Here is a 22,411-nt window from a genome sequence, read left to right on the forward strand (position 1 = left end):
AAATTTTTTGGATAAATATATATATATATATATATATATTTAACTTTCTTAAATTACTGGTTTTAAATAATAATAATAGTAATAATAATGGTAACAATAATTTTATTAACCACTTTAGAATGAATAAAGTATTAAGTATCATTTGGGTCAAACTTTTCGAACAAGAGTTCAAAAGCCTGACATCGTTTGCTTTTAAATGAAAGCATTTCTTTATCCGTTGTTCATATTCATGTGTGTCTATATATATATAAAAGCTGATGAATTTGGCCACGTGATTTTTTCCGTGTATTTGGAATCTTGAATTCAACCAAACGTGGGAGAAGAAGAAGAAGCTTCAAAGAAATGCAAAGTGGCTAGGGTTTATTCAGCGTATTGTCTTCAGTCTATAAATCCCCCTTCGCCAACAAACCCAACTTCATCGTCATCTTCCCATAGTTCACCAAAACGCATTGTGTCCTCTTCAACAACATCCATGATTCAGCACTTCAACGAATCCTACATGTTCGGATTCCATTATCTCTCCGATGACTCTGAACATTCTTCTACCTTAGAAGCAATCCGACAGCACCTTCTCGGAAACGAAACCGCCGACTTGCCTGCCTCTTCTCCGGCAACACTTTCCTACGCCGTCCCATTGCAAGGCCAGAGTTCAATGTATGACATTCATTACATCAATGAACTAGTTCCTGAAGTTTCCACCATTAATAACAGTATCAACGTTGATGCTGTTGTGGCGCGTGAGTGTAACGCGCCCCCAGTTGAACTGCATTACCGGGGTGTTAGGCGACGGCCTTGGGGGAAATACGCGGCAGAGATCAGAGATCCGGCTAAAGACGGTGCTAGGGTTTGGCTGGGAACTTATGATACAGCTGAAGATGCAGCTATAGCTTATGATCGAGCAGCTTATGAGATGCGTGGAGCTAAAGCCAAGCTTAATTTTCCTCTCCTTGTGGGCTCCAACGTGTGGGATTCGGTTCGAGCGAGTCGAAAGCGCCGCGACCTCTCCACAGCCGCTTCTGCTGTCGGCGGCGGCGAGTATTCTTCGAAGCTTAAGCGGATAAGGTTGAGCTAGTGAGGTGTGAGGGTGAGACACTGAGATAATTCAGATAGTGTCAATGTTGTGATTTGGTTGCATTCTTTTTTTCTTTTCTTTTTCTTTTTTTGTGAACTGCGTTCTTTTGTTCATTAACTCTTGGCCTTTGATAAAAAAAAAATTGTAATTCTTTGAAGGGCTAAAGATTTTACTTGTGCCCTTTAATGTTATTGTTGGCATTTTATGAAATTATATTAGTATGTGGATCGAGAGAGGTTTAGAGTACTAATAGATAGAAGGCCAAATTGCAACTTTGGGAAGAATAAATAACTAGCAAACGTATCAGTGGTTGCAGCATAATTTACTCTTCTTTAATAGTAAGTTTGGTTTAATGAAAATTTAGATTTGAATTTGGACCTCATTCCTTATTTGGATACACAAAAATTTGTGAATTTATATCCAAATTCAATTCTTATTCTAATTCCTTTATAATAATTTTAAATTCTCTCTATATTTTAAAACTTCAAACTTCTAGTTTTTTTTTAAATTTTTTTAATATTAATGTTTCTATAAGTCTTGTATCTTTTATTATATCCCATTCTTGTTTTTCATTTGAAAACTAGAGGTAAACTTACTACTTTTAATTTTTTTGTTTTCATTTCTAATCTCAAGTCTTTTCTCTTATTCATTTGAAAATTTTTAAACTGTCCAAAAAAAATATATAAATACATAAATTTTAAATGTGAGTTTTGAAATGTAATATTTTAAATCTACAATTCAAATATAAATCCATCCATCCTAAGGCTATCTAAATTTATAAGACTAGGTATTGAGTATCATATTTATGGATTCAAGCCTTCAAGGCTTGTCCTTCTCAACTCTATATCTCACTTGACTTCAACATTTCACAAAAATACGTCACTTAATTTTAATGAGATGATGTCAAATGAAATGAATTCTCTGGGTATACTTTACTTGGTTGAGTGATAAAAATTATTTGGTCAAAAACTTTTTGATAACTCCGAAATAACTTATTATATGTACATATACCCGCAGATATATAGTATTTAATATTATTTTTAACGTGTAATAAATCTACCTTGTATATTCTAAAAAATAGCTTATTATATATACCCAATCCAATTATTTTTAAGGAGATTAATTTAAAAATAATTAAAAATAAAATGACATGTATATTTTGAAAAAAATATAAATAAAGATAAGGAAAAAACACAGTTTTAATTAAATGAAACTTTGTTTTTGCTTCCCAATAACATGTCTTCAATCGTGTTCTTTTTACTCTATTGTATTACTCCCTTTAATCCCTTTTATAAGGCACATTATAAAGGTCCATTTGTTTCATTTATGAGTCATTGTACGGTTTTTTAGGTAATATTAAAAATATATTTTTAAAATTACTTTTTATGAGAGAGAAAAAATAACATAATGTCATTTTTAAGATTTGTTATATATGAACATATTTAAAATTTTATATACTTTTAAATTTTTTTACTTTTTTATATTAATATTAATGATATCAGTAAAAATAACTTATAAGAAGGATAGCAAGAATATATCATAGCATAACTTTAAATTGTGTTTATTTATTAAAAGTCAAGCCTAAAATTGGCAAGGGTGGAGGCCCCTGTATATTGCCCTTTATAATATTCGATTATTAAATGTTTTAATATTATTTATTAAAAGGCAAGCCTAAAATAGGTGATAACTACTTTCACACCTATATATAAACATGGAGGTATTTTTTTTTCGTTAAAAAAATATACTTGTTGGGGCTAATTTTTTTTTTAACATAAGGCCATGGATAATCGTGCAACAAAAATTAGGTCAAATCAAGATCAATAAGAATGTGACATTCAAGTAGAGAATCATCAAAAATTAAGATGTTGATAGTATCATTCAAAATTTGATGAGCAAGCTGAGGATAAGTTTTTTGAAGCCATCAAAGAAAGAAATGATTTTCAAGGACCTATCGTTGGAGCCACTTAGGATGGGTTCTAAATTAGCCTCAAAATAATAACATACTCCCTCCAATTCTATTTATAAAATACCTTCTAAAAGTAATATTTGATTCAAAATATAATATACCTTATAATAATTAAATTATTTTTTTAATTTTACCTCTTTTTAATTAGCGTGAAAATATTTAATATAGTTGCATTGTTATTTAAACTTAAGGATAAAAATAAAAATATATATAACTTTTTTTGATATCAAGATAAAACCTAAATTTTTTTAATATGCGCAGAATGATTAAAAGTGTTTTATAATAAAGACAAGAGGAAGTACTTCTTTACAAGTTGCTTCCTGATAATTAATTAATTAATTAATTTCACTTCCTCTTAAAATAACCGTGGCGGCTAACATTAATTTCACGCCCTGAATTTTCTTTGCTTCTAAAATGTTCTTCTCTATTGATGGCCCCAGAAATCGTCTATTCTATATTGAACGAAAATATTTGAAATTTTAAAAAGCACAGAATTGAAAAAAATTAAAGGATATTATTTCTAATAATATCATATTATTTACGGACAATAAGGGATTTTCGTTTTATATATAAATATTGATTGATTAATTATCATATAAAATATTCTATTATTGGTACTGTGTATTTTGCACTTCATAATATTCAATTATTAAATGTTTTTAAAATATTGTTTAAAAAATCCAAGTTTCAAGTCATGCCAGTTGAACTAATAAATAAGTAGTGGTAAAAAAATTAATAGATAAATTTCTTTAATTTTTTTTTGATAATTTTATGAAACGTTAATCTCTCTTTCACACGTTCTCCGTAATAAATAAATATTTTTATTAAAAAAATATAATTTTAAATTTCTACATTTTATATGTACTTTATTATAAATCTCTACACTTTTTTCGGTGTTTAGATCATTATATTTTTAGTTTTTGATGTTTTACATCTCTTTAAGATCTCTACACTTTATTTATAAAAGACCTTAAACTACAGAAAAATAAAAAATACCCAAAAAAATACAAAGACTGACAATAAAATATAAATAAAATATAGAGATATAAAATTATATTTTTCCTTTATCAAACGTTTTCCGCATACTTTATTATTAAACGTTTTCGGATATTGGCAAAATCCGAAATATTCTTTCAGACTTTCAGATGATTATATTATTATAAATATAAATTATTTTTTAATATATATCCAGAAAGTGAAGTTGGTCCAATACAATGAACGAACTGACAAAAGTATGATAGCAGTCATCCAGATTTCTGACACAGAATAAAGAGATCGACTTGTTAGAAAGTTAATTAAAGAGAATCAAGTGGGCTTATATTATTATTGGTTTGCTTTTTCTTTTTTTGTGTTTGTTGAAGTCCTAGACAACGAAATTCAAGTAAAAAAAAGTGTATTTGAATCACTTTCATAAACACTTCATTTAATTCACATAAACCAAAGTCTATTTTTATTTTTTACATCAACCAAAGTCCCAATCTTTTTTTTTTTTTGATATATTCAACTTTTCCCAAATTACCAGTTTTAAATACATTTAACCGACCAAATTTTTTTTAATAATAATAACAATAATAATAATAATAATAATAATCTTCATCATCTTCTTCTTCTCCTGTCTGAACCACCTTGGAATGCATAAAGTATTGAGCATCTTTTGGGTCAAACTTTTCGAACAAGAGTTGAGAAGCCAGACATCGTTTCGCTTTAAATTGAAGCATTCCTTTATCCTTTCTTCATATTCATGTCTCTCTCTCTCTCTATATATATATATATATAAATAAGCTCATAAATTTAGCTACGTGATTTTGTCCATGTATTTGGAATCTTGAATTCAAACAAACGTGGGAGAAGAAGAAGAAGCTTCAAAGAAATGCAAAGCGGCTAGGGTTTATTCAACGTATTGTCTTCAATCTATAAATCCCCCTTCACCTACAAACCCAACTTCATCGTCATCTTCCCATAATTCACCAAAACGCATTATGCCCTCTTCAACAACATCCATGATTCAGCACTTCAACGAATCCTACATGTTCGGATTCCATTATCTCTCCGATGATTCTGAACATTCTTCTGCTTTAGAAGCAATCCGACAGCACCTTCTCGGCAATGAAACCGCTGACTTGCCTCCGTCTTATCCGGCAACACTTTCCGACCAGGTCCCATTGCACGGCCAGAGTTCAATGTATGACATTCATTGCATCAATGAACTAGTTCCTGAAGTTTCCACCATTACTGGGGTGTTAGGCGGAGGCCTTGGGGGAAATACGCGGCGGAGATCAGACATCCGGCTAAAAATGGTGGTAGGGTTTGGCTTGGAAGTTATGATGCAGCTGAGGATGCAGCTGTAGCTTATGACAGAGCAGCTTATGAGATGCGTGGAGCTAAAGCCAAGCTTAATTTTCCTCTCCTTGTGGGCTCCAACGTGTGGGATTCGGTTGGAGCAACTCGAAAGCACAGCCACCTCGCCATGGCCGCTGCTGCTGGCGGCGGCGGCGGCGAGCATCCTTCGAAGCTTAAGCGGATAAGGAAGAGCTAGTGAGGCGTGAGGGTGAGAGACTGAGATAATTCAGATAGTGTAAATATTGTGATTTGGTTGCATTATTTTTTTTCTTTTTTTTTCTGCATTCTTTTGTTCATTAGCTCTTGGGCAGTCAAAAAAAAAAATTGTAATTCTTTGAAGGACTAAAGATTTTACTCTACTTTAGTTTGAGCAACCCAAAAAAAAAAAAAAATTTGCTTGTGCCCTTCAATGTTCTTGTTGGCAATTTATAAAATTATATTAGTATGTGGATCGAGAGGTTTAGAGTACCAATAGATAGAAGGCCAAATTGTAACTCTGGGAAGAATAAATAACTAGCAAACGTATCAGCGGCAGCATAATTTATTCTTTTTTAATACTGAGTTTGGATTAGTGAAAATGTGGATTTTGATTTGGACCTAATATATTTCTTGTTTGAATACACAAAATTTATGTATTTATATTCAAATTCAATTATTATTATAATTTCTTTATAATAATTTGAAATTCCAATCATTTCAAACCTTTTATTTTCTTTGTTTTTTATTATTGATAAATTTATGAGTCTTGTATCTATTTTTATATTTTATTTTTGTCTCTTATCGTTTGAAAAATATAGGAAAACTCATTACTTATAATTTTTTATTTTCATCTCAAATTTCAACTCATCTATATTATTCATCTGAAAATTTTTAAACAACACAAATAAATTATATAAATATAGAAATTTTAAATGTAAGATTTTAAATCTAGAATTTAAATATAAATCATCAATTCAAAGGGTACCTAAAATTATGAGTCTAGGTATTAAGTATCATATCTATGGCTTCAAGCCTTCAATACCTGTCCTTCTCAAATCTTTATCTCACTTGACTTCAAAATTTCACGAAAATACGTCACTAAATTTTAATGAGATGATGTCAAATGAAATGAATTCTCCGGGTATATTTACTTGGTTGAGTAACAAAAATTATTTGGTCAAAATAACTTTTCAATAACTCCAAAATAACTTATTAGACACACACACATGCCCACAAATATATACTCCCTCCATTTAAAAATGTAAGATATTTTTAATTAAATTTTATTTTTTAATAAAATAGTTTCCTACTTTCAAATTAATCTTATTTTTTATATTTACCCCTATTAAATACTCTACAATAAATATAAAGTCATTCATCAAAAAGATAATGATTACACCTTAAATACCTTACATTTTTTAACATTTAACTCCTCAAAAAATGCCTTACATTTTTTAACAGAGAGAGTAGTATTTAATATTATTTTTAATGTGTAATCAATAGCTACCTTGTATATTATAAAAAATAACTTATTATATACACCAATCAAATTATTTTTAAGAAGATTAATTTAAAAATAAATTAAAAATAAGGTGACATGTATATTTTGAAAAAGATATAAATAAAGTTAAAGGGAAAATTAATTATAAAATAAATCATAATAGCGTATTAGCGTACGTGGTTCATCAAGACAAGGAAAATACCTGGAAAAGATAATATTTATTGGAGAAAATATTAAAATTAATAATTAATAATTATTTAAAAGGACCAAATAGAAAAATATAAATTATATATAAAAGTATGAAATTTAATTTCCCTAATCAAATCTCCTACATTTTTCTAACCGCATCTCACACGTTGAATTTGATATATAGTTACTAACAAAAAACACATTATTTGAGATAAAATTATTTCTTATATATATATATATATATATAGCAAGGAAATGAAAATTAACAAATTAAACCAAAAAAGAGCGATAATACCTTAGAAACCCACGAGAAGTTGATGATCTCATCTTGGCCCAAAAACAAGTTTATGATCTCATTCTCATCTCTTACAAATTCACGAGTCCAAAGATTGAAACAAGGCATTAATTAGTGGGGCATCTATGGAAAAATTGAATAATTCTTTAAAAGAAAAAATTTTTAAATTATATTAATTTAATTTTTTAATAGTAAACATTTTAAAATTATATCGATTCAATTATTTAAAAGTAAAGATTTTTTATATTATAGGATAAATGAACAAATTATCCTCTAAGCTTTATGTCCAATAGCACCATAAGTCCTGAACTCATTTATTGTGTAAATTATTCTCTCAACTTTTAAAAATGGTGTAATTTGGTTCTATCATTAATAAAAGTTAAATTTGACTACTAGTTAACTGAAAAATGATAGAAAATAACCTCAAAAATTACAAAAAATGATAGAAAAATTATAATAAATTAATACACCCAAAAATTACAGACAATGATCCAAAATTTTTTGTTCTTTTTCTATAATTTTTTAGGTCCTTTTTTAATCAATTAATCGTCAAAGTTAACTTTTATTAACAATAAAGGCCAGATTGCATCATTTTCAAAATTGAAGTTGAGAGAATAATTTACATAATAAACCAATTTAAAATTTATGGTGTTACCAGACCTAAAATTAAGGGTGTAATTTACTCATTTATCCTAAATTATATTATAATGATTTAATTAAATTCAATGCTATTTTTTTTTGTGTATGGAATTGAAAACTGCCCTACCTTATTTTTAAAATAATGTTCTTGTAATTTGTGCAATACCATGTGATAATATTATGGCATATTATTGAAAGATTGTAACTAAGATTATAATAATCAATTACTTACCTTTATCCTTCATCCAAATTTTAATTTTTATGATCCTTTATAATAAATTTTAGTACTATTAGATCCCTCTCTCTAATTTTTCCTTTTGTCTTCAATATGCACAATATCCAAATTTAAATGAAGTAACCTTTAATTTTGCCATTAATAGTCATAATAAATTGTTGCATAAAAATTAAAAACATGCTAACAACTTGTTGTAACTACAGAGGGATTATATTAAGAAATGTATTATCACATTTTCCCTTACATATAAGACTAGATAGAGCTTTAAACCTTTACACTATAATCAGAATCTAAATTTGAGTTGCACCGTTGATTAAAAATATTTAATAGTATAGTTATGTATAATGATATGAAAGTATATTTTCTCATAGTATGGAAATCCAAGATCAACCCACCTGATTGAACTGATAAACTATTAAATTAGTGTATTAGCTGATTTATGAACTATTTGATCATAGTTTGACTGTAGTTTTAACTATTAATTTTTGTTTCAGTGTCTTGAATGACCGATCCAATTTTTAATACCTTGTATTTTCTAAAGATTTCAACATAACAACCATATGAGAACGTAGGGTCGGATATGTGGGGGGCTGCTAAATTAGACTCAAACACAAATGGCTGCTAATATTACCCTCTTAAAAATAAACGTGGCTGCTAACATGAATTTCACACTATGAATGTTCTTTGCTTCTAAAAATGTTCGTCTCTATTGATGGCCAAAAAGAAACTTTCTCTTGTTTTATGTATTGTAAGAAAATATGTAATTGATTTTTAAAAATACAAGTTTAAAAATATTTTCAATAAAAAATAGATGGGAAAATGATAATAAAATTTTCCTGAATTGTATAAATGACAATCTAGTTTCTCAAAATACTATAATTCTATTGAAGTCTCTAGAGACTTTCTTATTTATAAATTTTAAATTAAAGAAATCATTTTATCTATATTGACAAGTTATGATTTCTTATTTTCTTGTGATTCTTTGAACAAAAGTTATTAATCCTTGAACAAAAGTTATAAGTGGGGCTTGCTATTTTGATAACTTATTTTTCAATAACATAAATTACATTTGACAAGTTGTACATAATAAAAGTTATTATTCTTTAAGCAAAAGTTATAATTTGAGCTTGTTATTTTAAGAATTTATTTTTCAATAGCAAAAATCATATATGATAAGTTATGATTTTTTGTTCAACTCTTATCATTTATAGAATAATAGTTATTATTTTTTAAGCAAAAGTTATAATTGAGGCTTGTTATTTTCAATAAGGATAAAATGATTTTTTCACTTTAAAATTTATTGATACAGAAGTTCCTAAAGATTTTAATACAATTATGGCATTTTGAGGGAACAGATTGTTATTTATATAATTTTGAAAATTTTATTGTCACTTTCCCAAAATAGATTAATATTATATTAATAAATAATAAAAAATAATGGATTTTTAATTGTACACAATATATTGATTAATTATCAGATACAATATCCCCGTGCGTGCATATTTTTTTTATTGGAGTGATAGTACGTGTAACACTGGCACTGTAATGAAATTCAAATGATATTTTGTAAAATTTGAGGAAAATTTAAAGGTAAAAAAAGTGAAAACTCTGAGGAAACCTCCTCCCATAATTCAGTGGGTGAAAACTTTGAGGAAACCTCCTCCTATAATTCATTGGGACTATATTGGGCTTCCTATTTTTTGATTTTGAAATGTTTTTATAAAAATTTTTTGTTGGACAAAAAATTTTCAATCACTGCTACTTTGGCTTCTAATTAGTCAGAACTATTGAACTTTGTTCTTCATTTTTAGTCGGGGCAATATCAATTCTCCACATATTTACAATGACGTCAGTTGTTAAAATAATAAACCTTTTTTAAAAATTTTTGAAGGAAGATTTTAAAGGCATTTTGTTATATGATAATTAGGTTCTACTAGAGAGCAGACATTGTCTTATCTTATATTTCTCTTGATCCTATTTATAGAAAAAAGAAAAAAATTAATTTTAATCATATTTATAAGATACTTTAATATTTTTAGATTCATTTTTTGTCTTTTAATCCTTATTAAATGCTAAAAAATTATTGAAAGTAATTCTTTTTATCTTTGTTGGGTAAATAAATTTCCATCTAATTGTTCATTAAATATATATATATATATATATTAGTGCAAAATACTCATTCTAATTGTTTATCCCAATTCCCAAAGACCCAAACACCGAGTTTCATTTCATGCCACCTTTTTAGCCACCAATTTCATGCTACTAGTAAATAAGTATTTTTATTTTAAAATATTTATGAATCGTTCTCTTCATACTGGATTGACCAGGCCATTGATATTCGTTCACACGATTATATTATGTTATTAACATCAATATTAATATTAATTATTTACTTATTCGGGATCGAAAAAGCTGAATCATATAATGTGAGGGACGAAGGTTGAAAATGAGATCTTAACACGAATTTGGTTAATGATAATAAGGTGCTCTTGGGGCAGATATTATGATCCGACTTACAAATTATGAGTTGGCCCGCCACGGATTGTGGATTTGGCAGGGTGGGCCGATATAATCTGCTTTTATCAATCCACTAACCCGTAGTTAGTCCGTTAGTAAAACATTTTTTTTTACATTTTTTAATTTTAAAAATTATAAATTCATCTCTTTTCATTTTTTTCTTAAAAAATAATTATCTTAATAATTATAAAACTCCTTCTAAGTCATTAAAAAAACACAATACAAATTTAAAATGCATTAATGCAATCCAAAATAAATATCTATTTCATCAAAAACAAACATAATAAAAAATTTAAATTACAATTTAAAGTTTGAAATGATGATGATGATGATGATGATGAAGACATAGGCACAATAAAATTTGATGCACCTTCTATTCTAACACTATTACTAATAGCTGAAGATGATAATGACCTCACATCTTTATAATTATTGAACAAAATAATGCACAAATAATTTTTTTATTTTTCTTTTATAATTTTACATAAAAATATATAAATAAAGTTAAAGGGTTAAAATTTTATCTGAATAATTTAAAAGTATAATGAAAATTTGGAAAAATAAAATCACTTTGTAAAATATTGTAATAATAGTTTACATTTTTAATTAAATTAAAAGGATCAGTTTTAAAGTTTGAATTTAATTTTATATTTTAATAGAAATTATAATGCTAATTTTATAAAATACTAAATCATAAAAAAGAATTTTTTTTTTTGATAGAATATGAAGAAACATAATTAAACTACCCTGTAAAGTACTACATTCCCAACCAACTATAGCAAATGCACATGCATGATATTATGTGGAGGAGACAAACTAAACACTGAAAATCCTCAAGCTATTGGCTTTCAATACCTAACATGCAAGCTTAATTATCAGCTATAATATTTACTTATCAAGGAATATTAAAATGAAAAAAATATATGCAAACTAACCAGCCAAACTATGGGTTAGGGTCAAAATATGTTTAAATCTAAACAAGCTGTATACTAGCTCTAGTTATTAGAGCAATATCGTCTTAATTAAATTAAATCTAAATTAAAGGTGGGGAGACACGAGGGCGTTGGTGAATTTCGATAGTTTTCTATATGCTTTTTCTTTGATTCAAACTTTGATATTGAAAAAATTGTAAAATTAATTAAATATACAATTATTAAAAAGGAACTCGTACGTACAATTTTTATTTATTAAATTCAAAAGAAAGAATATTGTTTTAAGAAATCCAAGTTTCATTTCATGCCACCTGAACTAATAAATAATAAGTAGTGACCAAAAGAGAATATATAAGTTATCTTTTTACTTTCATTAATAATAGGAAAAATGATAGAAAAATTTTCTAAAAATATGTAAATGACAATGTGGTCCCACAATTGTGATAATTATTCTCAACTCTTTGGAAAATTTTTGACATTTTGTTTAAATGAATAGAATAATCTCAATTTAAAGTAAAAAAGAAATGGAAGAATGATTAAAAAATTTGCAAGATGAAACTTGTCATTTGGTATCATATTTCAGTCATTTTCAAAAAAAAAATAATAATTACTTAAATCAAAATAGTCACTATATTTATAACGTTTGGACTTCAGTGATTAAAAATTTTACAAAGAAAAAGTTTTAATTAGTTATCTCATTTTAGTAAATGATAGAAGATTAAACTAAAAAGTTACTAATATTTATAATACTTGAACTTTAGTGATTAAAAAGAATAAATATGTGTTTTTGCCACTGAAATATTTTCCAAGAAGTATCCAACCCTCTAAACTATTTGGTGTAGCATTTTTGCCCTTAAATCAATTAAAATATAGTATTTTTCACCCTGACATTAAATGCTTACAAATATCCGTTAGATAGTTAAATTACCTTTTCTTTGCCCCTAAAGTAATTAAAACATAATATTCTCTACCCTAACGTTAAATACTTACAAATATTCATTAGATAGTTAAATTACCTTTTCTCACATCACATTAACAATCATCATTTATTATTTAATGCTGGGGTAGAAAATATTATATTTTAATTACTTTAGCAACAAAAATGTTATACCAAATAGTTTAAGATGTAGGTTGCTTCTCAAAAAATACTTTAGTGGTAAAAAAATACACCTTTACCAATTCAAAATTTGTGCAGCAAAACTTGTTATTTGCTATTTCATTTTAGTCATTGCTAGTATATATTAAAAGTAGTCATTACTGAAATTAAAATACTTATTGATATTTGAAATTGAGATGATTATAGTCAACTTACAAAAGACATTGATGCCCAAAAGGTTCAAAAGATTTTAAAAGAATTATCAATTTTGGAGGACCTTATTGGCATTTATATATTTTAGAGAGATTTTTTATCATGTTCTGTTAATAATTTTATTAAACATTATTTCTCTCTCTTCCACATGTTCTCTCTAATGAATATGTTTATATTTTTTTGGAAGAATAGTCAAAAATATTATTAAACACAAATAAAAAGATTATTGCACAAATAATAAGTATTATTAATATTAAAAACAAATATGTTTATTAAACGCTGAGTGCATGCTAGAAATTGACCAAATCAGTAATATTCTTTCACACGACTATATTACTATATTAATTATTTTCTAGATGGGAATGCGGAATAATTAATATATATATATATATATTCAAATGTGAAAGTTAGTGAAAGTTTACACGTCCAATACAATGCACGAACTAACAAACACATGGTTAATATATACTCTCCTGATTTTTGTAGAATATTTTCAATGGTTTCATATATTTTAAAAAAATTAGTTTTTTATATAATAAAAAATGAGATGTATTTTTATTTTTACCTTAACCTTAACAACTACATTAAATATCTTTATACTAATCAAGAAAGTTTGTAAAAGTAATTTAATTATTACAAGGTGTTTTACATTTTAGATAAAAAGTTACTTCTAGAAAGTGACCTTCAAATAAGACCAAAGGAATTAAAGATAAATATTTAAGTGGCTTTTGTACAGATAGTCCATATTATAAGACCAAGTAAAAGAAATAGCCTATCATTTCTTCTTTCAAAAATAGCCTTTTTAATATTTAAATTATAATTAATTTACAAAATTGCTCTTTTTAATATATGCTTTTTTCAAATACCAAGAAATTCAAAATGCAAGAAATCTCTAGAATGAGAGAGACAAATGTGAGAGAGAACAACGTGAGAGAGACGAACGCGAGATAATAGGGTAGTGTAAGTGAGCCACAGTCACAATAGCAAGAGACAAATGCAAGGTGAGATACAACGATAAAAAAGAGCATGCTAATGGGGAAATGAAGCTACAGATTCATGATTTTTATTTTATAAGTTTAGGTATTTTGATTTTCTACAATAAGCTAAGAGTCCAAAATTTTTTATGAACTATATTTGATATGTTTTGAGCAAATGATTATATAATTTTTGTGTTACTGATATGTGATACTATATCATTGATATACGACTGTATATCAATTATAAATAAATTTATGTCTAAATATTTGGTTATGTTGATATACGATAATATATCAGTGATATACTATTATATATCACTGATATATAATAGTATATCACTGCTATCTATGCCATATCAGCGAAAATTTATCAATTTATTTATCATTGATATATAATCGTATATCTATGATGTAGTATCGCAAATCAATAATGGAGTTTTCTCTTTAATGTCTAATGTCCTCTTTATAATATTTGGAAAAAATAGAGAAGAAAAGAGAGAAAAAGCTCTACGATGAAGATAGTGATCTAAAAAAATCATATCAAAATTCTGACGAAGAAAAGCACTATGCGAGAAATGAATATGATGATCCAGAAAAATTAGATCAAAAAATTTGATAAAGAAAATATTAGAGATAATTAATCAAAGATGGAGCACGCACAATATGATTTTTTATGATAAAAATAAAAGATCCAGTCAGTTAAAGATTACTTAAATCACATATATTCTATTTTTAATAATAAATTTATTCTGAAGATAAAAAAAACAATACATCTAATTGATTTTTTGAATAGGTCATATTTTAAAATATTCAAAAACCTCATGCATAATTTATGTGATTTGTATTTTTTGAGACCATTGGGCTAATTTTCTCAATATTTAATTTGTTAAGAAGTTAATTAATGATAATGAAGCGTGCTTATATTATTATTATTATTATTATTATTATTATTATTATTATAAGCTTAGCTCCTTACTAACCAACGAAAAAGGGCATAATCACATTATGAATTCTTCAACTCGCTTAAACCGAATTCTAATTTTTCCTGACAAGCTCAGTTACAAAAGAATAATATATATATATAATATATATATATATATATAATATATATATATATATATATTTATACATTAATTTTTTAAATATTTTATTTAAACATTTATAAAATAGGGTGGGAACTGGATTTTTTTTTACTATTGTTTTCAAAATATGGTTTTCTATGTTGCATACTCTTTTTATTAAAATTAAGCTTAAAATAAGTTTCAATAATCATTTTTCTAAAAAAATTAACTTATTTTTAAATTTTATTAATATTATATATTATATAAAGTGATGTTTAAAATCAACAACTATAATGAGACCTATAATTTATATATTTTAACGTTGAATTTTTAAAAATAAAGGCTGACAATAATAAAATAAAAATTAATAATTTTGATCAAATATAAAAGACCATATATCTATTGAACAATGATCGTACTATATTTAACCAATAAAAAATAGTATGCATTTTGGGGCTAATTTTTTCCAGCGATATAAAATCGTTTCTCTAAAATATAAAATTATAACCGGATCACATTATTTTCCTGCAATGAGTTAATTTAAGTAAAGTACTCTCTCTGTTTCTTATTACTACTATGAGTAATCTTTTAGAAATTTCTTGGTATTTATAATTATTAATATAAAATATTTTACAAAATTTAGTGAAACATATATGAATTATTTTAAAAACATACTCACATATCTGATTCATTCATTCAATTGATACCTTTGACTTTAAGGTTTAAAGTTAGAAGTTATTATTGCAATTTTGAAAAAGTCAAGATTGTTAACTAATTTCAACCACATTTCTTAATTCGTACGAGTACTCGTTTAAAAATATCTCATATATAGGAGATGGGACTGGAAAGTATGGTTTATTCACAAAAAAAAAATTAAATAACTCATATTTTAATTATTAATTTAACAGAATTAAAAAAATCTCATTAGCCGCCGCCATCTTCCGAATGCGTACATACGCCAGGCCATCTTCATTCTTTAAATGAAATTTAAATCGTTCGTGTTTCCTTCATTTGGATTGAGTTAAATATTCATTTTTAAAAATTGAACACATTTTAAAAAAAAATATTGTTGTCAACTCTATATAATATAAAGTCTTAAAAATAAGTCATATTGTTCATAGCTCATGAATAATGTAACTCGTTGAAGTTTTTTAATAATAATAATAATAATATTTTTATAAGTATTTTACCAAAAAAACTATTTTTTATACATATAAGGGGTAGGCTTCAGTCTTCACCGATAGTAAAAAATGTCTCTCCGGAGATATTGAGAGTAATATGTAGATTTTTTTTAACTAAATTGTTGTATACAAAAGAACTGAAATTCAAACCCTAATAATTGACCAGAGCACTTTGCTATCCGTGGCCGTCTTTTTTTTTTTAATAAATGTATTAATCCACATGCATACATATTAATTTATCACGTGAGTTAATTTGTACGTGTATTTGAAATCTTGAATTCAACCAAAACGTGGGAAGAAGAAGCTTCAACGAAATACAAAGTGGCTAGGGTTTTGTTTTTTCAACGTACCAGTCTATAAATCCACGCTCCGCCGACAACACCGACAACTTTATCATCTTCATCGATTCATAAAAGCACACAATCCTCTTCAACAAGATCCATGATTAAGCATTTCAACGAATCATACATGCCCGGATTCAATTATCTCTCTCATCCTCAACATTCTTCCACTTTAGCAGCAATCAGGCAGCACCTTCTCGGCAACGAAATGGCCGACCAGCTGCCTCCATCTTCTCCAGCAACACTTTCCGACGACATCTCATTGCACGGCCAGAGCTCAATGTATGACAGTCATTGCATCAGCGAACTAGTAGTTCCTGATGTTTCCACCATTAATAACAATATCAGTGCAGATGCTGCAGTGGCGCTTGAGTGTAACGCACCTCCAGTTGAGCGGTGCTACCGGGGTGTTAGGAGGCGGCCTTGGGGGAAATACGCAGCAGAGATCAGAGATCCGGCTAAAAACGGCGCTAGGATTTGGCTCGGAACTTTTGATACAGCTGAGGATGCAGCTATTGCTTATGACAGAGCAGCTTATGAGATGCGTGGAGCTAAAGCCAAGCTTAATTTTCCTCTCCTTGTGGGCTCCAACGTGTGGGATTTGGTTCGACCGAGTCGGAAGCGGGGCATGGCCGGCGGCGGCGAGGAGTATTCTTCAAAGCTCAAGCGGATAAGGAAGAGTGAGGCCTGAGGAATGAGAGAGAGATGGAAACTGGTGTAAATGTGGGCTAGGGGTCTCTAATGTGCCCTTCTCTAATGCCTCTTGTAATGTTTTAATTTTTCAATTTTATTTTTTATTTTTCTTTGAATTATTGGCTTCGACATAAAATAAAAAATATTTGGATATCTTAATGTTCCAAAATGGTAAAGATTTATACTTTTTATGATTTTTCAACAATAAAAAGGTGTATTTGTGATATTTTTCTTTAAAAAATTATAAAAAATACAAATATTCACCATTTTGGGACATCAAAATATTCAAATATCTTTTATTTTATGTAGAAGCTAATAATCCAAAGAAAAATAAAAAATAAAATTGAAAAGTTGAAGCATTACAAAAGGTATTAGAGAATGGCACATTAGATGCCCCTAGCCCTGTAAATGTTGTTATTACAATTTAATTGGCTGTATTCTTTTGTTCATTGGGCTCTCTTGGCCTGTTAAAAGAGTGTAAACATCAAAATTACGTTGAAGGTCTCTAGTTTTTACTAGTGCTTTCCCCACATGTTATTATTGGCATTTCCTGAAATTATTACAATAGTTTAAGGTACTTCAATGGGTTTAAATTTGAATTTTAGATTAAAATATTAAATTTAAAATTCTTATATTTAAAATTTTTTATTCGAGTAGTGTAAAAAAGTTTAAGGACGAAAAAAGAAACAAGCTGAGAGTTAAATTGCATAAATGGAATATTGAAATTAAAGTCATGAGCTTTATACATTTGCTTTTCAATCAATGAGAGGCGAGGACAAGGTGATCAATAACAAAGGCACACCAATAGTAAAACCATGAAAAGAATAGTAGGATAAAGGAAGAGCTCAACTTAAAAAATTAGTTTAAGAATTTCTCATACTTATAAATCCCAATAAATTTGTAAGACTTTTCGATATGGGATTCATGATGCGGAGTAGCTGAAATTTTAAATAATTAAAATCTAGAGGGAATTTAAAATTAAAAAAAATAAAACATGGATTTAGATAAACTTATCTAAATGGAAAAATTAAATCAAATCTAAATCCAAATTCTTATGGGTCGAAACACAACATAAAAGGATGTCAGGCATAATCTTTGTCATACAACAAATAATAATCTTTGCCGTATAGAAGCAGCTAGGTCTTTCTTCTAGACTGTTCGAGTGTGGAAAAGTTCTGGTGCAGACTATGGGAGGTACTACGTGAGAGGCATGATCGCCATGGGTCTTGTGTGAGTGGTCTTAATAATAATGGTAATAATGGATGGGCATGTGTGAAAATGATGAAATTTAATTAATCATGTGATTCGTATTTTTATAAGTCGCTTGCTTGCTTTAATTCTTCTTCCCTGGTTTTGTCAATTCAAACAAACATATCATCATGGAGCGTTGAAATGTTAGGTACGGCAAAGAAAATATAGAATAATTATAGTGTAAGTAATGCCTTAACATGTTTGGTAACACCTAATGATCACCATTCAGAATTCTAGATCGGATTAGTTGTGGTGGCTAATAGTCTTGAAAGTATCGGATGCCAAAGCAAAAAAAAGGGGGGGAAATTCTTCGGATTTGGTTAGATAAACATTATTGTTAGTAGTTTTATAGTCTAATTACATAAATGCTTTAGTGTAAGTAAGAGGTTGGGAGTTCAATCACTCTTATAACTTAGGCTATTAGTACTAGGATCTCTAGCTAAATAAATTAAAAAAAATAAAAGCAAACAAATTGTTCAATTTGGTGAAGAGGAAGATTGGAAGTAGGAGATATATCGGTTCATTTTAAGAAGAAGAAGGCACAACATTGGAATTGGAATAGAAAGGGGAGAATAACAATGAAAACCCAAGACAATGAATTTTTTACAAGTAGGTCCTTGATAAATTTTTTTGAAAAATCAGTTATAAATATTAAGATGTACCTAAAATAAGAATTCTAACTGCAAATAAGACATAAATTCACCAGTACAAACAAGTTAATCTACACCAGTTAAAATAGCTTATCTAAACTGGTTTTATAACTGGTGTAGATAACTAGCAAGGAAATATGATTTTTTTTTCAAAATTTCTTTATCTACACCAGTTACTTTCCAATAACCAATGTAGATATATGGTTATCTATACTGGTAGTGGTAATGAATAGGCCAAACTCCTATTAAAAGTTTACGCCTTGACCTATTTTAGACCCAACCCAACCTATTTACTAAATAAACTTAGCTCAGGTTCAGGCCTTTAATTAGATTTATTTAGTTAAATAGGCCAAACTTATTTTTTCAAATCCTAGCCTGAGTCCAACAAGGTGGCCTATTTAGTATTTACACACACACACACACACACACACACACACACACACACACATTACGTAATATATCACATGCACATTAATTTCACCATTGGATTTTTAATCAATCAATTCTTCTTTGTTTCCAGTTATGTTTTCAATCAAATTAGACTTATATATTAATTTTAATGTTATTACTTTATTATTGTATTATATTAGTAGTTGGTAAGTCCTTTTAATTATTATAATTGTAATTGATAAATCAAATTATATATAATATACTAATAGTTCTAAGGTATATTTGAGACTTATAAAACTAAAATGAGAGCTTATTTAAAAAGTTTGGTTTTAAGTAGGTTTTTAGGTCAGGCTAGGCTCAGACCTCTAGCTTACCATACAGGCTTAGGCCTATTTAGCCAAAGTCTAACTCAGCCTAACCTATTTACACCTCTATTAACACGAGTTACGGACATAATTAACTGTAAAACTGTCCAAGAGGGGGTGTGAACTGGGCTAATTAAAATTTAATTCAAATAATAATAATGCAGAATTAAAGATAAGTAAGAAACAATATCACCAAACAAGGCTGGGTGAAGAGAAGAGAAGCTTCGCACACGAAGAGTTTATCCTGGTTCAACTTTATCCACTTGAGCCTATATCCAATCCTTAAGGCACTCTTGAGATTTTTCACTATATTCATTAAGATTAAATTGGGCTCTTATTTGCCACAATACAGTACAGACTTCTTACTAAGTTTGAAATTCTCCCCTTACACAAAGGTGATCAAAAATTTTCTTAAGCTCCACGAGCTTAAATTTCCTCTATTTTGTATATGAAAAATAAGATAAACAGAGTAAATTCAAAAATGAACTACTATTGTTAAAGTCTATCTTAAAAAGAAAATTGTACAATCAATGAAGCTCACAAAGACAATAAATATCGAAGCAGGAAGTTGGTTATATAAGATTGCATATTTTGTAAAATCACTTCTCGGTGTCCGCTTCATAAATGAGTCATATTTATAGTTGATGCTGAGGATAAATCTGTTAGACTCATGTAATTAGCCGTTTGAGTGTCGTTCTTCTTCTTCTTCTTCTTGTGTTTCTTTGAGAATAAGATGATAAAATTTGCTTTACGGCAGAGTTGCTTGTTTTCGACGACTTAAGAAAGTAATGGCTATATGCACTTAATATTCTGACAAAATTACCATTGAGATGAAAACTAGAAGAAAGAATGCTATTCAAGTATAGAGAAAAATAAAGGAAGGAGTAAAAGTATAAATTGACCTGAGAATGAGTTTAGAAGACTTCTAGATGGAAGAATATGAGATCCCATCACTTAGATTATGAAAGAGATTCAAAACGAGTGAGCTTCAATTTGCACAAAATAAGATTGAAAAAACAAAGCATAAATCTTCATTATTGTACCAGTATAGGCAAAACTCATATGAAAAGAAGTGCTACGTTAATATATGAGTGAAAAGAATTTGTAAGAATTGATAAATGCTTAATCCAACCCAAAGTTGTGTTAAAAAGAATTTTAAAATATGTAAGAATGTTAACACAACACTTAGAATAAGAAGAGAATAAAAACGTGGAATGGAAAACACACAGACACTTTTAGACTACGGATTGTTTGATTCTAAGAGTAGTTGAAACACTTGTTGGAAATTAGAAATAGTCCTAAGAAATTAAAATCAAGTTAAATGCTTAATCTTTAAAAGAAACTCAATTAGATCAAATACAGATTAAGCTTCTAAGTTTCTTGATAATATAGTAACAGGGGATAATGAAAAATCATCATTAAGAGTTTAATCCAGCCAAAGTTGTGTTTAAATGATTTTAGAAGTATTATAAGGTTAACACAACTCAAAAAACTGAAAAGAACTGATATTGAATGAGTTTCGAAGAGTTCGTAAACAAACACAAAAACAGAGCATGAAAAATGATGTTTATATCGAAATAAGTGAGATTATATGTTAAGAGATCTTTTGTACTAGTATAAGAGTGCTTTACACGGGTATAAGATAAGACTAAACTCAAATAAAGGTTTATACCGGTATAAAGGGCTTTGTACAAGAATAAGGAAGAATTATATGGTTTACACCGGAATTGCAGGCACAGTTATGGAATAATATTTGTCATTTGTAACAGTCATAACTCTTTCATTTTGAGGTAAAATTAGACAAATGACATATCGTTGAAAATCTATGGATGTCTAGTTTCCAAAGAAATCAGATTCACTCCGAAAATTCAAAGTATTTTGAGAGATATGATCAAAAAGGTGAGCAAAGGGTCAAGGACGTTTTACAGGGGAACGGAAGCTTCAACAGTTAACTTTGAAAAATCATATATATTTTATATGAAATCCATTTTGAACGAAATTAAGTTCTTTGGGAAGATGTTCAAGTCTATTTCCAAATGAATGAAGTTTCACATTAATAGGATTTATATATTAAGAAATATAGAGAAAATACTGATTAAGTGTTAAAACCAAATACATCTAAAACTCTTAATTCAAAACATAAATATTAATAGCATAATTTGATTCAAGCTAAAGCATTTTCAAAAACCAAGATATAATCAAGAAAAGATTTGAGATAATCAAATACTTATCTCGATAATAAATTTAAGCTTTGGATAAGATGACACAAGGAATAGGGAGTCAGAGATTAAACATATAGACCAATACTCTTAATTGCCATTAACACATATTAGTATCTTTGCAAAAATAAAGTCTTCTCTATTTTGTAATCATCAAAATCAAGGTTCAACATTAACCAGTGGGGGTGTATAGATAACCACTGGTTATGGACATAACTAGTGTAGATGTATAGATATTTACATTAGTTATGGCCATAACTGATGTAAATAATGTAGTTTGAAAAAAAAAACAAGGTTCTCGTTTCTTTC

At 27.9% G+C, this 22,411-nt stretch overlaps 3 protein-coding genes across 3 annotated transcripts; all 3 read left to right on the forward strand.

Moving 5' to 3' along the window:
• The first annotated feature begins 420 nt into the window (after window positions 1-420).
• LOC129297490 (ethylene-responsive transcription factor 2-like) lies at window positions 421-1,330 on the forward strand. The gene has a single exon (XM_054935822.1). It carries the CDS (start codon window positions 473-475, stop codon window positions 1,070-1,072), a length of 600 nt encoding a protein of 199 aa, XP_054791797.1. The 5' UTR covers window positions 421-472; the 3' UTR covers window positions 1,073-1,330.
• Window positions 1,331-5,017: 3,687 nt separating this feature from the next.
• On the forward strand, window positions 5,018-5,574 carry LOC129297492 (ethylene-responsive transcription factor 2-like). The gene is made up of 2 exons (XM_054935824.1): window positions 5,018-5,220; window positions 5,283-5,574. Exons 1-2 carry the CDS (start codon window positions 5,018-5,020, stop codon window positions 5,572-5,574), a joined length of 495 nt encoding a protein of 164 aa, XP_054791799.1.
• Window positions 5,575-16,585: 11,011 nt separating this feature from the next.
• On the forward strand, window positions 16,586-17,491 carry LOC129297491 (ethylene-responsive transcription factor 13-like). Its single transcript, XM_054935823.1, has one exon. It carries the CDS (start codon window positions 16,635-16,637, stop codon window positions 17,223-17,225), a length of 591 nt encoding a protein of 196 aa, XP_054791798.1. The 5' UTR covers window positions 16,586-16,634; the 3' UTR covers window positions 17,226-17,491.
• Window positions 17,492-22,411: the final 4,920 nt, after the last annotated feature.

The sequence above is a fragment of the Prosopis cineraria genome, unplaced genomic scaffold (genome assembly GCF_029017545.1).
Source record: "Prosopis cineraria cultivar Desert tree isolate PC_DT_omini unplaced genomic scaffold, ASM2901754v1 PC540, whole genome shotgun sequence".
NCBI lineage: Eukaryota > Viridiplantae > Streptophyta > Magnoliopsida > Fabales > Fabaceae > Prosopis > Prosopis cineraria.

Excerpts from the sequence above, each read along its gene's own strand:
- LOC129297491 (XM_054935823.1), top strand. The coding sequence starts at position 16,635 with ATGATTAAGCATTTCAACGAATCATACATGCCCGGATTCAATTATCTC.
- LOC129297490 (XM_054935822.1), top strand. The coding sequence starts at position 473 with ATGATTCAGCACTTCAACGAATCCTACATGTTCGGATTCCATTATCTC.
- LOC129297492 (XM_054935824.1), top strand. The coding sequence starts at position 5,018 with ATGCCCTCTTCAACAACATCCATGATTCAGCACTTCAACGAATCCTAC. Across the intron at positions 5,221-5,282 it reads TTGCACGGCCAGAGTTCAAT|GCGGAGGCCTTGGGGGAAAT; the intron begins GTATGACATTCA and ends CTGGGGTGTTAG.